This window comes from Schistocerca nitens, chromosome 9 (assembly GCF_023898315.1).
Source record: "Schistocerca nitens isolate TAMUIC-IGC-003100 chromosome 9, iqSchNite1.1, whole genome shotgun sequence".
Taxonomy (NCBI): Eukaryota; Metazoa; Arthropoda; class Insecta; order Orthoptera; family Acrididae; genus Schistocerca; species Schistocerca nitens.
This window is the reverse complement of record NC_064622.1, coordinates 91,250,132-91,267,836: the sequence shown is the minus strand read 5'-3', so window position 1 is coordinate 91,267,836 and position 17,705 is coordinate 91,250,132. Positions and strand designations below refer to the sequence as shown.

The 17,705-nt window shown below is 40.8% G+C and overlaps 1 protein-coding gene across 1 annotated transcript; it reads left to right on the top strand.

Annotated features, from left to right (window-relative positions):
• The first annotated feature begins 1,737 nt into the window (after window positions 1-1,737).
• Window positions 1,738-2,847, top strand: LOC126204032 (uncharacterized). Its single transcript, XM_049938458.1, has one exon. It carries the CDS (start codon window positions 1,738-1,740, stop codon window positions 2,845-2,847), a length of 1,110 nt encoding a protein of 369 aa, XP_049794415.1.
• Window positions 2,848-17,705: the final 14,858 nt, after the last annotated feature.

Here is a 17,705-nt window from a genome sequence, read left to right as displayed (position 1 = left end):
GTTTTTCAAGGCCTATCCACTGTGTCAATTTATAACTAAATCTGAGGGGGGTGCGATGGGGAGGTTCCCTTGTGAGAAGGAACAAATGGTGGAATGGAAGACTCTGCAGCAGTAGAAATTATAAGACGATCCCTGAATGAAATGGATGTTTGTCACTCAAAGTTATTCGGTGGTGCGTACTCAAAAGCACACAACAGTGTAGTAACAGCTCGGCATTATCACGGAAAGATTATTACAAAATTTGAAAATGTGGATCACGTCCGGAAGAGGATAGCCACCAGGCTGAGGAAGTCGAAACTAAGCTTGAGAAACAGCTTTCTGATGGTAAAATCATGATAAGTAACTGGCAAACAAAATTATTGATGAATTACAACAATATTATAGGAGGGCCATTAGGAATAGCATTCATGATTCATTCAGAATGAGTTATGTAGTATGGACATCTCTTCCATTAGAAACCATTAGATTACCTTTGCCCTCCTTGGCCAAATTCATGGTGCAGGTATCACAACGCCCAGTACTCAAACTCTTCATACAGTTTTAAATATTCCATTCCAGCAGCGGTCCAGGAAGTCATAAATCACATTTACAGAGCCTTGACACAGCCTTCCTTGTTGAAGAAGACTCCATATGGACACACTCCGATTCAAAATGAGTCTTTCAGCAATCACTCACTGACTTGCATTACCAAAAATGTTTCGATAGGAGAAAGCACTAACGTGGGGGGGAGGGGGTGTCTGTGATGCTGTTACTGCTCTCAATGAGGTCAACGTTGGTTGGGCGAAAGTGCTGCAGTATGAGGAAATCATTCCTGGAATGAACACCATCAAAGTTCTTCAGAAGATAACCAGTTCTGCATCGACAAAGTTCATTATGAAGCAGAAACTGTCAAAACATACGTTAAGTAAGTTTAGACATTTCAAACTGCAGAATCTGCTCATAAAAAATTACATTTTCAGTTGAATTTTTCCCTAAATCCAAGGAAGCGCATCGAATAGAGTATTAAAATTATCAGGGAGTTGCAACATACACATTTTAAGTATGCCAGACTGAAATAAAATAAAAATATTAAATGTAATTAATATTATTTTGGAGAAAGTACAAAAATATTATACAGAATTTTTTGCTTAACCCTGAATACTTATTAATGTATCCTCTCGATTGTCCATTGTCCAACATGTTTGACTTTCCTACACTTTCAGCAATCTCGATACCAAGCATTCTGCTTATTCATCCTTCAGGTCTTTTACCAATAAATTCCCCCCCCCCCCCCAACTTTTACTGATGTACTTCGTGCAATGTGTCACAGAATGTAGCAGGAAGGAACCTAATGCATCAAATTAGGGAAAGTACCCTCTGTGATGTACTTTGCAGATGCTTGGCAGAGGACAGATGTGAATGTGCTAAGATCTTTCTATAAACAGACACTTTCTGTCCATTTCTTAAAATTTAGTCCAATGAACTGCAATGTTAGGTTTTTATTGTAAGGAGTGTCAATAATTTTCCTGCTGTAAAATACAATTTTATTTAAAATCTCTGTTGCACAGTAATTCCTTGTGATAATTTAGATATCTTTATATACTTTCAATATAGTTAGTTTATTAGCTGTGCATGAATATTCCAGAAAATGCTCTCTGCTAAAGATATGGTTTGTCGAGTGTCAGCTGACCTTTACCCTAAACAATAAAGGAACATATATAAGCAAACATACTTATATTAACACTTTTTTTTGTAGGTATGATGCTACAACTGGAATCGAGCACTACAACTAGAGTTGAAAGTGAAGTTGGAGGTTTAAGTGGAGGTGTAAGACTAGGGGGAACTGAAAAAGGAAATGGAGGTGGAGCTGGAGGTAGAGTTGGAACTGAAGATGGAGACAGAACTGGAGATGGGGGTGAAACTGGAGATGGGGGTGCAAGAGGAGGTGGAGGTGGAAGTGGAGATGAAAGTGGAGGTGGTGATGGAGATGGAAGCGGTGGTGGAGGTGGGGGTGTTCGGAGAGGCAGAGGTGCTGTTGGCAGTGGAAGTCGAAATGAAGGCAGGGGTAGTGGTACAGCTGAAGGTGGACATTTAGGTAGAGATGGAGGTGGAGGCGTTGGTGGCAGAATGGGTAATGTAGGTGGGCACAGAGGTGGAGTTAGTGGTGGAACTGTTGTTGGAGGTGAAGATCGTGATCGAAGTGGTGGCAGACGAAATAGTGGTAGAGGTGATGGAAATGTTGGTCGAGGTGTAGCTGGCAGTGGAGTTGGAGGTGGAGGTAGAGGTGGAGGTGGAGAAGGAGGTAGAAGTAAATTTGGAGCTCCTGGAAGTGGAGCTGGTGTAGGAGTTAGTGGAAATGGAGGTGGACATAGAAGTGGAGGTGTTGGAGGAATTGGTGATCGAAGTGGAAGTGGGAGTGAAGGTGGTCTTAGATGGAATAGTACTAAGGGTGGTGATGATGCTGGTGAAAATGGGCGCAGAAGTGAATGGGGAGGTGGACGAGGAGATGGACATAGAGGTGGAGGTAGAGGTGACGATGGAGAAGGAGGTAGAAGTAGAGTTGAAGTTGCAGGAAGTGGAGTTGGATTAGGGGTTGGAATTGGGGTTGGAGTGGGAGTAGGAGTTGGAATTGGAGTAGGAGGTGGAGTTGGAGTTGGAATTGGAATTGGAGGTGAACCTAGGGATGGAAGTGGAGATGGTCACAGGAGTGAAGATAGAATGCGTTTAGTACCTGACCGTCCATGCATGCCAGGGAATGTGGTCTTTCGAAACCACACCTATAACTGCTTTTGTTTAGGCGACAGTGAGAAAGTTTTATGCCTTGATCTGGAAGTCAGAGCTATAGGCAAAGGTGAGGTGACTCCTTAGAATAGAGTCACAGTCCAATCTCATCAGTTAAATGTTAGTTCTAAGTGATCTCTTGATTACATATGTTGTGAACTCTCTGTGACTCTGTAACACAACACAGGACAAACGTAACTGTTTGCAGAGAAACAGTGACACATAGACATTTACAGCAGAAGTTGTTGCTTTTAAATTTTGCTACTTGTTATACAGCATTCAGTGATATATTCGTTTTATGTTCCCTAGCTTCTGCCTCTATAGAAATGAAAGCGTTCAGATGAGCTACATTTATCCACTTTTTCACCATATTATGTAACAACATGTCATTAAGTATGACATTCAGTGATGTGAGACGAGAGGTACACGTTACCGGCGGAAGAAAGTGTAAAAAATAAATAAATAATTAGATAAATACACTGAACTCAATTTATATCTTCCGGATGCCATATTGGTAATCGCTGACAATGAAGTAATATCTAGTTTGAGCCAGCGAAGTGTAATAAAACCGAAATTGTTCATGTTGTACATTAAAGACGTCTTTAATAATATTAGTTGCAATCTCAGCGTTTTCGCTGATAGTGTAGATACTCATGAAGAAATTCTATCAAGTATTATCTGCAGTAATATACAGTTAGATCTGAACAGAATATGAGCTGGTACAAAGACTGGCTACTGTCTCTTAACACAGAGAAATGCAAATTTCACCAAATACGAAAGGGTAGTCTCCTTCGATGATTGGATTAATGAGTCTCAACTACGGTCTAGAAGGTTAAACAAAGATCTGGGAGTAACACTTTGTAAGGAGAAGAGGTAGAGAAGCCACATGGATGAGCTGTAAGTAAAGAAACTGCACTAAGAGACTGCAGTTTGTGTACGTAAGGAACTGCATACAAACGACTCGAATACAGCTGATGAGTATGGATTTCAAATGAGGTCGAACTAACTAGGAACATCAAGTGTATACAAAGAAGGGCTTCTTAAATACTCGCAGACTTGTGTAACTGCCAAAGTGTGCAACAATTAGAAAATGTTTAACTGATAGTCACCATACATATAGGGAGGAACTGCTCAGTAACCTTTTTCGCAAATAAAAAAGAACGGCTTTCAGGGGGGGGGGGGGGGAGTGGCACCTGCCAATGTTCTTGAGGCCGCTGTGTATTAATACCGTAAAAATGATTCGCGTAAAATGAAGGAAATATCAGGTACGACACTTCTCTTGTATGTGTCGTCATTTTTATCGCTTTACCTATCGATTCAAGTCTCAAACACATGTGCGTTATCAAAAGGCTGTCTTTGGGACGATCAAAAAATTTCCATTTGAGGGCGTTTCTGCAGTGTATATTCAACGTACCACTACACAGATGTAGGTGTATAAGCACTGACGTGTAAACCAGGGATTAGTGCGGCGTTCGTGTCTTTCCGAAGTGCGTGCGGTAAATGCGGAAACGCGAACTATGGCGGCGTTATTAGCAAATGCGTCTAAACAGGAACACCGTGCTGTTACTCTTTTCTTGGTCGCCACAGAATAAACATCGGTAGATGGCTATAGGAAAGTGAAGAATGTGTATGGGGCACCTCGTCTGTCGAAATCCACCTTTGTAGAATGGGGTTCTACGTTCCTTGCTGGTCACTATTCGACACAAGACGACGGTCGATCTGGGAGGCCGGCCTCATCCAACTCCATCAGGAGACAATCGAGCACCCGCCCTATTGTCCTGGTCTCTCCTCAAGCCATTATCGCGACCTCAGTCCCACATAAAAAAAGCCTTGAAATGTAGGCGATTGCTGTCGGAGAGAATGTGCAACTGTTTGTTGCTGACTGTGTTTCACCAAACGGGTATCTTCAAATTAGTGCGTCGGTTGGGTGACTGCTTCTGTGTCAAGGCGGTTTCGCCTGATTGGCATACCGATTCTAGACTGTAGGGTTTCGAACAAATACTTTTTGATCGCCCCTTACAAATACGTCCGTCACTACACAAGACAGCAACTAGTTATGTTATGGAATATCAATACCAACATCTTCAACGTCCGTTTGTGACAAGGTCCTGTAGCATACTTTAATTTCTAAGAATATCAGTTTGTACTGGAACAGAACTTTTTCTCAAGGAATACGCAAAGTGTGGCGGAAAAGGTCGTTGTGAAACAACACAACCCATTACCTTCAACACCATATCTTCGCTAACAGTTTATACAGGTGAGGATTTTTGTTTCCACAGATTTCTAAAAGACATTCGTTACTGTACTTTATTGTCTGATAATATCCACGGTAAGATTATATGGAGTAACGTCACGTACATCTGAATGGCTTCACGAAGTTGTTATAGAGCAGTGTGTGTATAAAACTAGAGTGCGAATGCTCAACTACACAGAAAGTTATATCCAGTTGAAACATGGTTATCCTCCTCAAGACTATTTAATTAATATGACGTGTTAATGTGGTATTAGTAAAAACAGAATTCGCCTTGCACCAAACCTCCCGAGTAATATGAACCGGTACTTTAAGTACATCAGTTATACTGCTTCTGATCTGGTGAAAAGTTCTGCAGCATAGTATCACACAATCTGCATTTGAAGGCAAGCGGCGATGTAGCAGGGGTGCGAGACTTAGTTTCGACAGAAACCCACCTGCCGATTCCGCTGTCCTGAAATCCATCCACACAAGTACGACCTGTCCTCAACTATGATATACTTGTGGCTACGCTGTTCTCCCACCTGTGCACCTCACAGGAGTACAACAACACTGGGAAATTGGTTGGTATGCCATTAAGGATATCTGGTAAAATCAACCATATTATTGTTACCATTTGTCTAGTAATTAAGTTTTTGTACAAAATTTACTATATTTGTGCACAGCTGGCAACAGCACTCCCCAGAATACAGAGAGATTGCGACACTGAAACTGATTCAGATTGACAAAACAATTCCCCCTGCCGAATTTAGCTGCTCGCTCATAATATTACCTTCATTTCGCTGCTTTGCCACAGGGGATTTAAATACTAACTGCCAGGATAGTTTTGGAATCTGCCGGCAGTAAGCCACACTATTTCTCCATGACACGAACTACCCTAACTCCTAGAGTCTCGACTATACGATCATCATAGCCATTCTGAAGCAACGCTGAAGCAGTACACAACTCAGTAGATAGTCTCATCCCTCTTACCGACAGCTGGCTGAGTGATGACAGCGTGACTTGCCAGAGATTTCTAGAATGAAATTTTCACTCTACAGGCTGTGGCTAAGCCATGCCTCCGCAATATCCTTTCTTCCAGGAGTGCTAGTTCTGAAAGGTTCGCAGGGGAACTTCTGTGATGTTTGGAAGGTAGGAGACGAGGTGCTGGCGGAATTAAAGCTTTGAGGACGGGGCGTGAGTCGTGCTTGGGTACCTCAGTCGGTAGAGCACTTGCCCGCGAAAGGCAAAGGTCCCGAGTTGGAGTCTCGGTCCGGCACACAGTTTTAATCTGCCAGGAAGTTTCTTGCCAAAGATTTATTCAGATAAACTGCCCCCGTCTAAGTCGGAAGATATGGTCACCAGCAAAAATACACGTATAAACACTAATTAAAAGCGTAACCTATTGACAATATGTAATCAGACATATTTAATATGAAATAAACGAAAACAAAACTTATGACGTAACCAAGGTGGACTGCCATCTGACGGTCGCAGGTTCGAATCCTGCCTCGGCATGGATGTGTGTGATGTCCTTAGTGTAGTTAGGTTTAAATAGTTCTAATTTCTCGGGGACTGATGACCTCAGAAGCTAAGTCCCATTGCGCTTAGAGCCATTTTTTTGCCATCTGACAGACACTGAGATGACAAAAGTCATGGCATGCTTCCTAATATCGTGTAGGACCTCCTGTTGTCCTGCGTAGTGTAGCAACTCCACGTGAGATGGACTCAACAAGTCGTCGGAAGTTCCCTGCAGAAATATTGAGGCATGCTGCCTCTATAGCCGTCCATAAGCACGGGAGAGCAGGTGGTACAGGATTTTGTGCACGAACTGATTTCTCGATTATGTCCCATGAATGTTCGACGGGATTCATATTGGGCCATCTGTGTGGCCGAATTATTCTCTAGAATCGTCCAGAACATTCTTAAAACTATCCGCGAACAATTGTGACCGAGTGACATGGCGCATTGTCATCCATAAAAATTTCATCGTTGATCGGAAACATTAAGTCCATTCTGAGTGGCTGCAGATGGTCTCAAAGTAGCAGAACACAACCATTTTCAGCCAATCATCGTTTCAGTTGAACCTGAGAACGCAGTCCATTTCATGTAAACACGGCCCACACCATTACCGAGCCGTCTCCAGCTTCTAGAGTGCCGTGTTGACTACCTGGGTGTATGGCTTCGTCAGGTCTCCGTCATACTTGAGCCATACATTCGTGCCTTACCAACTTAAATCGGGACTCATCCAACAAGAGTAATATCCTGATGCTGTTGTTCCTAATTAATCATAGTAAGATACATCGATCGGTAAACAAATTTCGTGAAGCAGTAAGGTTTTTGACAGGAAACATAAGCCACCACATACAGTACTCACAGAATAAACTCTGGATGACACTGGACATGCCTTCGAAAGTTCTCCTAGAAAACCAGTTTGCCATCTTCCTCAACTGTTCAAACGGCTACGAAGCTACAAAAGTTTCATCCCCATAAAATAACTGCATGGCAAGAACCTTAACGGGATGACCCCGCCCAAAGGTTGTGGTTTTGTAAATGGATTTCGAATATGGTGCATGGTTGAGAAATTGACCCTAACCTTTCTTTTCGGAGAAATCATGGTTCCACCTACATAAATATGTTAATTCACAAAGGAACGGTTACTGGAGTTCCGAAAAGCGTAACGTAATACACGAGGAATCCCTGCATGATCAAATGATAGGAATATGGCACGCTATAATCGGAGAGGCAGTAATCGGCCTGATTTCTTTCCAAGAAACAACCAACAATAAGAGGGACATGTGGAAAAAGTTTTTCAGCCTGTTTTTGACACTTAACTGGTATGAACGTGCTTTCGCGATCTTTCAGCACGACTCTGTGCCGGCACACAACCAACTTCTCATTACAGGAAATTCGTAGCGTACTTGAAGATGGGACTATCACTAACGACATTCGCCCCCTCATTCGCCAGAGTTAACTCCCAACGATTTTTACCTCGGGCGGGGGGTCATTTCAAGAGAAAGTGTACAAATACGATCCACAAATTTTAAATGAACTTAACAATAAAATTGGGCAAGAAATTGCTGCCCTCTCTCAGAGGGAACTGCAATGTGTAGTGATCCATACCCTAAGTAGGTATCAGAAATGCTCGAAAGAAACAAGGAAGCAGTTCCAGCGTCTCGTTGCTTAATAAAAGTGAGTAATTTACTTTTCTTTTTAGGTGTTTCGTTATGTATGTGAGAACAAACTTATGCGACAAACTGTACTATAATAATTGCGGACCTCCTGTCAGCCCCACCGCAGAAACAGCAGAGGACGTGCCGGGCACCGCAGTTGCTTTAGCGACTGATCACCATGTAATAACACGTAAAACGTAACAAATTTTTAAAAAATAATTAGTATTGTAGAAATGTCGAAATAAACGATATGTTAATAATAGTTTTTGCGGAGCATTTATTCACTCCCGTTGGAACGACAGTGTTTTTTGAGCTGTTACTTTTGCCACAATCTGCATTTTGTAAAACAGTTAAAATTCGGTTTAAGGATACGGTGATCGATGTCATTGCCTGTGAGCTAGTTATCAGCGGGCGCTAATTGGCGAGCCTTCGCTTCTAGAACTTTATGTAGTCTCCCACCTTTTCCGGAGATAATGGCATTATCAGGTTGCATCGACAATGCAAGTTGCTGGCGAGCGCTCGAGGTTAGCAGGAGAGTGGTGTCGGTCGAATGAACACCTAATGGAGGATTCGTGTGTCAGAAATACGGGAAGTTGAGTCAAAAAGTGTTTAACAGTATATTGAGGGAATTATTTCATGGTAATAGGAATGTGGCATCGTCGATGACTTTTTAAAATGAATGTTTTGGAACTCGTCAGATTCATAAAAATGAATGGGTCCAGTACAGTTACACATGTTTTATTTCGTTTGGGAAGTCAGTTAACTATGTTAAAGGATGTTATCCTTTAGTTCAAAAGAATCTTGCCAAAATTTTGCAGTAACAGATAGTTCATGTCAAAACAGTTGGGCTCCAATTTATTTTTTACGCGATGGTGGCTGAAGTAAGTCCCTCTCCCTATAATCCACTAACTATACATTATTATCACGGTCAGTTCTCTTAAAATTATACGCGACAACAGCTCTCAATAATCAGCGACCAATGTTATACTCCTCCAAGTTCTATCTCATGAAGTATGCAACTGAAAACGTCAGACGTGCTGTTACGTTCTCTTGGGGCTCTTCCTGCATCACTTTATTTTCTGTGGGACATTCGCCGCCCATTATACAGTGCTGAGCCCACTTGGTCAAACATTTCTCCAGCGGATCACATATTCGTAAGGAAAATCCGTATAATAATATCCTGGTGTCCGACAAGGCGATGGCCTCTCACCTCTCCTTTTCAATCTGGTGTTAGATAAGGTAATAAAAGAATGGGAAACATCACAACAGGGGATAACCTTAGGAAATCTACAGATTAAATGCCTGGCTTTTGCAGACGATTTGGCGACTGTCACGAAACGTATAAAAGAAATAAAAGACGCTATTGAAAAACTACACGAAATCGATTCCAAGACTGGACTACAGATCTCTTACGAAAAGACACAGTTTATGAGCACAAAGAAAATCTCATCCCTGAACACAAAGTACGGCACGATTTACAAAACGGCGAACTTCAAATACCTCGGTGAAATACTACAAATGAGTGGATATAACAGAGACTCAAACGGAGAAAGAAAAACTAAACTGGGCAAGGCATACAAAGTAGTGTGGAATCATTACAACACGAAGTCTATCTCACAAAAAGCCAAGTTACGCCACTACGACACGGTGGTGCTCTCTGAGGCACTATATGCAGCAGAGACCATACTAATCCTAGGGCATACACGTATCAGACAACTAGAAAAAGTAGAACGGAAAATACTTAGGAAAATATTTGGCGCAACTAACAACAATGGAATATGGATCAAGAAACCTACAGAGGAACTATACAAACGTACGGAGACAATCACAGAAAAGATTAGAAAACGCAGACGACAATTCTATGGGCACCTATACAGAATGCCATCACACTGACTTACCAAACAGATCTTTGAATGGGTAACCACTAGAAACAACAAATGGGTGGCAGAGGTAAATAACGACCTGAACCAACTCAACATAACAGCAGACACAATAAACGACAGAATACAATTCAGTAACATCATTAAGAAAAGTAAACTTCATGAGATACAATGTGACAAACGAACAGGCGTAAAATGGACCGAAGAACGCAAGGAAGATCACAGCCTGAAGATGAAAGAAATATGGGGAACCAAAAAGGCAATCAAGATGAAGCCGAAGACACAAAGCCGACAAGAGGCATGGACAGAGGACCGGAAACAGAAACACAGCGAGCGAATGAGGGAAGTTTGGGCAGCAAGGAAGGCAGCAAAAGCAACTGGCCATGTAGTTTAGTCCAAATGCGCTCTTTAAGGGCAAAACACCAATAATAATAATAATAGTAATATTAATAATAATAATATCCTGGTTGGTACTGGATTACGTCGTACAGTGTCGAATGCGGGAAGATGTAATCCGTCTATTCACCTGCATCTATTTCAGAAGGTTCTTACGCTATTTTCTAGTCTATGGAGACTATTCACCAGACAGAGGATTCTCAATAAATGTGACCTAGTAAATGAGCTAATTCCGTTGTGTAATGCATGTAAAATGTAACTGGATGGCGATCATGACCTGATACCTCACTTGTTTATGTGTTTTTACTTTTCAGTGTGGCGGGTGTTAATATTAATACCACTCATCTATGAGTGCCTGTGGTGGTAAAAAATCTCTACCGTTCTGTTTGATCAAACACAAATACTCACCTAATTTCCTTTATGACCTTTTCACCTTTGATCATCATTGATTCAATAACAGCGTCGTGTTTGCTGATCCCTCTCTCACTGGTGGCACCGTCGAAAATATCGGGCCTGTTTGTTGCTAGGTAAAATTAGTAAAGAAAAAATTTTACAAGTGTTGCTTAACAGTGGTTTGAAGAATAAAGGGATACTGAAAAACAGTATCATATAGCAATACTTGAAGAATACTCGCAGTGATTCTATTAAAATGAAGGGAATTTCACAGAACCTATGGGAATAAAACCTGGACAGAGACAACGTGGGACAAACAGAGCTCTAGACTAGCAACACACCCGGACAATTTCAATGTATGAACCCAGTAAACGAGAAGAGCTTTACCGTGCCACGAGAAGGAAGGTGGTTGAGCGGCGGCACGCAAGGTTATATAACATTGCTTTTCTGTGTACCTTTATTCTTCAGACGGTTGTCAAGAATACTTCGTAAAATTTTTTCCTTTAAGGATTTTAGTACAGATCGCGGTCGTGACTTTGAATAAATGTATTTAACAGCCAGTACGGATCGTCTCCTTCAAAATTTAGAAATTTGGTAGCAGTTTCCCACGATTTAAAATAATATGCTCAATAAGTATACGACTAGTGGTCAACAGAAATGCCTAATTACTCGTATTAATCTAAATTTAACTGAGGCAGTTGCTCTTGTCCATATTAGTTCGCCATCGAGTCCATTTTTGGCCTCATTAGACCTAATGATTCTTCTTCGAACTTTAAGCAGCATCCTCATTTAGAATCTAATCTATCTTTCCACCACGCCTTCCAATGCTCTCCAAAAGTTTCCTTCTCTCTGCCTCAGGTATCAATCATTCTCAGTTTCTAGGTTTATTGCGGAAAATTTGTACCAATAGACTGAGACCTTGTCTAATTTTTTTTTAATTTTGAGATGAGCCTGATGATCATTACAGAGACCCAACTATAGTTAAATGCTCATTTGTAATAATTACTCTTGGGAAAACTATCTTACATGCGGATTCAGTTTCAATCTCCTTGAAATTGTATTCCTTGTTAATTGTTAATTATACACAACCTCTATTTCCCACTTGCCTGTCCTATCAAAATACGTCCTATTTAAACGTTTATGACCTCTCATTAACATCCCTGGAAGATAAAACTGCGTCCACACTATCGTTCCCTTCGTGTTTGATTATGAATTAAGTGTTTTTCAGTTTTATTTCAGAATAGAACTCTCCATATGTGTTTCATACAATGAAAATATATAAAAAATGAACGTTAGTTAGCAGAAAATTTCTGACACAACTAACTGGCTTTAGATGTAGATCGACTCTTTAATATTTTCCCAGACCTACCAAGTCTTGATCTAACCTATTTACGCATACGCAGATGTCATCTGGTCCAACAAAATTCTACCGCTCCTCAAACTCTTCAAAGTCCACGAATTTTTCCTCTTCTCCATATGCGTGTATAGTCCCTCATTCGAGTCCTATGCGAACTCATTAAATTTTCCCTATTCTTTCCAACAGTAAATCCCTTTAATTTCCTCCACATGCTGCAAACCTGACACTATAACAGCCAATAATTATCAAAGAACCTTTAGCCCTTTTTATCCAGCCACATTGTCCAATTTCTGTTCACTGTCTTTTCCATCTAACAGACTTTACTAACGCATCCCGTTTAAAACCTGTGATGTTCTTCTCATCTCCAAGAATGTTGTTCTGAGATAATAAGTGTTTCATCTCTCTTATAAACTATATCATGATATATTGTATTTTACAAAAATACAAACGTTTATGTAACGTACTCAATCTAGAAATCTTCTTTTAAAAGTAAGTACACTTTTATATGTTATCATTTTGATTCCTCTTAAAACCTTGAAAAAAATATATCCTACGCTCCGTTTTAATACTAGAGGTAAAATAAGTAAATAAACGTCGTGTGACTAGGGCCTCCCGTCGGTTAGACCGTTCGCCGGTTGCAAGTCTTTCGATTTGACGCCACTTCGGCGACTTGCGCGTCGATGGGGATGAAATGATGATGATTATGACAGCGCAGCACCCAGTCCCTGAGCGGAGAAAATCTCCGACCCAGCCGAGAATCGAACCCGGTCCCTTAGGATTGACATTCTGTCGCGCAGACCACCCAGCTACCGGGGGCGGACAAGAGGCAAAATATAAGTAAACCTACTTATCCTTTCCTTGCAGTTTTGCAGGGTGTTACTACAGTTAAGTGGAAGTGGAGGGGCGAGTGAAGATGGAGGAGGTTATGGCAGTGGTGATCATGGAGGCAGAATGTGGAAGTAGGTTTGGCAGTGGTGGTGGTAGTGGTGTTGATGGTCGTGGTCGTGGTCATGGTGTAGGTGGAAGTGTACATAGAGTTAGTGTTGGTGCTCAAGGTGCTTTGCAGGTATGGTTTTTGTGATGGATGTCTGGCTGGTAGTGGATTTTTGACTGGATCCGGAGCTGTAAATCTACATATTTTGAAATATTATATAGTACTGTTGGCAGCTGAGTCCATTTTTGTGCTAATAGAGGTTGTCTAAGAAGACTGCTTTGTCTGCTATTTGGTGGCCTAGCCTTGTGCGTTGATCTGAAATTGAAAGGTGTAGTCAAAGGTAAGTTCACTTTTTAGAAGAAAGTCCCACTTCTTTCTTTGATGTTAAACGCCCATTGTAGGTCGTTTACTCAGCCACCACATGTAAACCGAAAAATAATCTCTTGTGGAGAGATAACGCATTATAGCCAGGAAACGATAGAGGTTGTTGTATTTCAGTTTAATTGCGATGCATACGACCATCTACGATGCTATCCATCATCGCCTCTCCTACATCGAAAATGTTCAAATAAACTGTGACTATTCATTCTCCCAATGTGGCCTGTATGTCCATTCTTTTAGGTGATAGTTTAATAATGTAAGATCATAGAAGGCACAAGTTACGGACTGAACAGACTAAGAAAGTAAATCTACATTTCACACAAATGATACGTTCTGGACGTGGTGTTAGTAATAACAAACAACAGACACTGAAACAATATCTGGATCTCCCAGGAGAGTATCATAGAATCATTGCTGTTCATGTCGCGCTTAAATGAATTAGCTGATTATATTAATTGCATTCTCAGGTAGGATGCCTTCTAATCTCATATGTTTTCAAGTATTCTGGATCCATATATTGTATTTACTTAATATGAAACTGAATTAAAGGAACTTTGGTATCCGATTAACACAACGTCAATTTGAGCTCTCCTACCTACTGTTTTGGATCTCATGAACAAATGGTGCAAGACAAGTACTACTCGATCGTAACAAATCCGTCGATGTTTTATTGTTTTTCTGTTAGAGTTCACTGATGGGCCAAAATATTATGAACACCCGTTCAACAGCCTATTGAAGCGCTTTGTATCGCAGTATAACAGGGATGCTTCGAGATACGGATCCAGCGACTTCTTGATAGATTCCAGAGGTATATGCGACTACAAGTCTACACATAGATAAGGCAGCTGTCGCACAGTGCTGGCCAGTGGTTGAGCATTATGGTCTCCAAGAGGATTGCAATAATGTTCCATAGCTGTCATGGTGCTTTCTAATACTACAGTAGGACCCATAGAAGCCCAGTTGAATGTCCCGAATAGCATAAGATTGCCCATGGCTGAAGCAGGAGGATGTACTGGTGGAAGTCCAGCTGTGAGAGCAGGTGGTCGGCTGGATTTGGATATCTCTGATGGTACAGTACTAGCCCACAAATATCAAAGTCCCCAGACTAAAGTCACAGTGTAAAAGTGTTTACTTGCAAACAGTTTCCGTATTATAATGATACCGCAGTTCATCATCAGTTAATCTGTATGTGACAAACGTATGCCTCAATTCAACATTTCCAGTTGGCAGAATGGTATGTTGTGATGTTCTAAATTTGTTAATATTTTTTGTGTATTACTTGCTTGCAGTATTGTTCCAAACAGATATCAAATTTGATTGTTTTGAATTTTAGTATGCAGATATTCATATTTATCAATATTTCCCAAATATTTTATTCGACCATCAAATAATACCTTCTTAATTTCGTAATTTACCTCATCAATTTGTAATCATTCCTCCTGATGATGACAAAACTTCATTTGTAACCATGACAAGTTCTACTTGATCTAAATTTTCATTTTATAAAGTGCATATTTATATAAAAAACATTTGGCTGTAAGCATGATGATTTGTACTCATGGAATATAAGCAAGGGCACCCAAATGATAGTTTGTAGTGTGGGGATGGGACTAGACCTGGGTTTATTAAGTATTTTTAATATTTTGGTCGATGAATGCCGACTTGTACGTAGTTATAAAAAAGTTCCTGTTCCGACCTTGTCGGAAACGTTCATAAGACCAATTTTTAAATATCTTTCTCGAATGAGAAACACCTGAATACACTATATTTTTTCCTTTCGCTTGAGAGCTAGGATTGGGGTGGGGGGAATGCCCTGTTTTCTGAATTCAAAACTAGACTTACCCTTACATCTTTACATTTATCTGAATATTTCTAGCCTGTAGGTGCTCTAAAACATCAGTAACATCTAATCCCTGAATTATTTTTTGCATCAAAAACTAGGCAGACCTGATTTTCAAAGAAGGAAATTTTTTCTCCTTAACTTATGGACTCCTGTTTCCATTTAAATAGGGAGATACTGTATATACAAATTGTGTTCATTGTTATTTATGTATATTAAATGAAAGGAAGAAACAAATACTGAATTCCCTTCAACATACACACCCGGATTAGTACATAGGGAGAATTCGATGTATTTTTGAATTTATAACTTAATGCTGAGGTAAATTGCGAAATTAAAAATGTATTATATGGTAGTAGAGTAATACATTTAGGAAATATTGATAAATATAAATATCTGTGTACCAAAATTCAAAACAATCAAATGTAATGCCTGTTTGAAACAATACTGGAAATAATTAATACACAAAGGATATTTACAAAATCAGCACATTACCACATACATTTCTGCCACCTATAATGATGAGTTGAGGTACATACTTGTCACATGTAGACTAACTGATGAACTGCAATATGTTTACTATGTGAAACTTGTTGGCAGGTAAAAACTATTACACTGTGACTTGAGCCTTGGGTCTTTGACATATGTGGTCAAGTATTGTACTAACAAAGATATCCAAACAGAGCCCACGACCTGATGTCACAACTGCACTTCCACCAGTACATCACTGCTGCTTTCCATATGGCACAGAAGCTCTTCCACGTACTTTATGGAGAGCTAGTTCCCTACAATATATAGGAGGAAATTAAGAAAATATGTCTTGCACTTGCTAGTACTTTTGAACAACTTTCATTACGTTTTGGTTCTTAAAGTTCGGCTCTCAAATCTTCTTCATAGTCCTTTCTCCTGTAAAGCTTTTAGATGCTTAACATAGAACAAAAATTCGTACATTTCCCCACATTTATTTGATTTATTATTATGTATGCCTTTACAAATATTTAGAAAATATGTAATTTTACCTACAAGATAATTATGTCGGTTATAATTTTAAATTTAAAATTTTTATTACAAATTTCAAACAGATTTATTTAAAATTTTACTGATATTATCCTGATAAAATGTAATTTATTCTTCCAGCTGTGTTTTAAACTGTTCATTCAGATTTCCTGGCAGTTACATTCTTTTTTGATACCATTATAATCACAAAATCTACTGGATAATAAGCGATTCCTTCAACTCATTTTGTTCCTTTTTCAATTTATGTGTTAATATAGCATACACATACACTCATTTCTGACCAACAGATGTTCGTTTTCCTAAATTTCTTCGAAGTTCCTACAAAAATTTCATTTCTTCACATTTTCTACATATTTTCATTGCATCTCAATTTATTTTACCATATACAACCTCTCCTTTTTCACGCCTTTTCTTAACTTGGTGACATGTTTACAACTTTCTTAGAAAACTGTATAGTTTTATGCAACACTTTTTCAAATATGGTTTCATCAGTACAGTGCCAATTATAATATACACTCCTGGAAATGGAAAAAAGAACACATTGACACCGGTGTGTCAGACCCACCATACTTGCTCCGGACACTGCGAGAGGGCTGTACAAGCAATGATCACACGCACGGCACAGCGGACACACCAGGAACCGCGGTGTTGGCCGTCGAATGGCGCTAGCTGCGCAACATTTGTGCACCGCCGCCGTCAGTGTCAGCCAGTTTGCCGTGGCATACGAAGCTCCATCGCAGTCTTTAACACTGGTAGCATGCCGCGACAGCGTGGACGTGAACCGTATGTGCAGTTGACGGACTTTAAGCGAGGGCGTACAGTGGGCATGCGGGAGGCCGGGTGGACGTACCGCCGAATTGCTCAACACGTGGGGCGTGAGGTCTCCACAGTACATCGATGTTGTCGCCAGTGGTCGGCGGAAGGTGCACGTGCCCGTCGACCTGGGACCGGACCGCAGCGACGCACGGATGCACGCCAAGACCGTAGGATCCTACGCAGTGCCGTAGGGGACCGCACCGCCACTTCCCAGCAAATTAGGGACACTGTTGCTCCTGGGGTATCGGCGAGGACCATTCGCAACCGTCTCCATGAAGCTGGGCTACGGTCCCGCACACCGTTAGGCCGTCTTCCGCTCACGCCCCAACATCGTGCAGCCCGCCTCCAGTGGTGTCGCGACAGGCGTGAATGGAGGGACGAATGGAGACGTGTCGTCGTCAGCGATGAGAGCCGCTTCTGCCTTGGTGCCAATGATGGTCGTATGCGTGTTTGGCGCCGTGCAGGTGAGCGGCACAATCAGGACTGCATACGACTGAGGCACACAGGGCCAACACCCGGCATCATGGT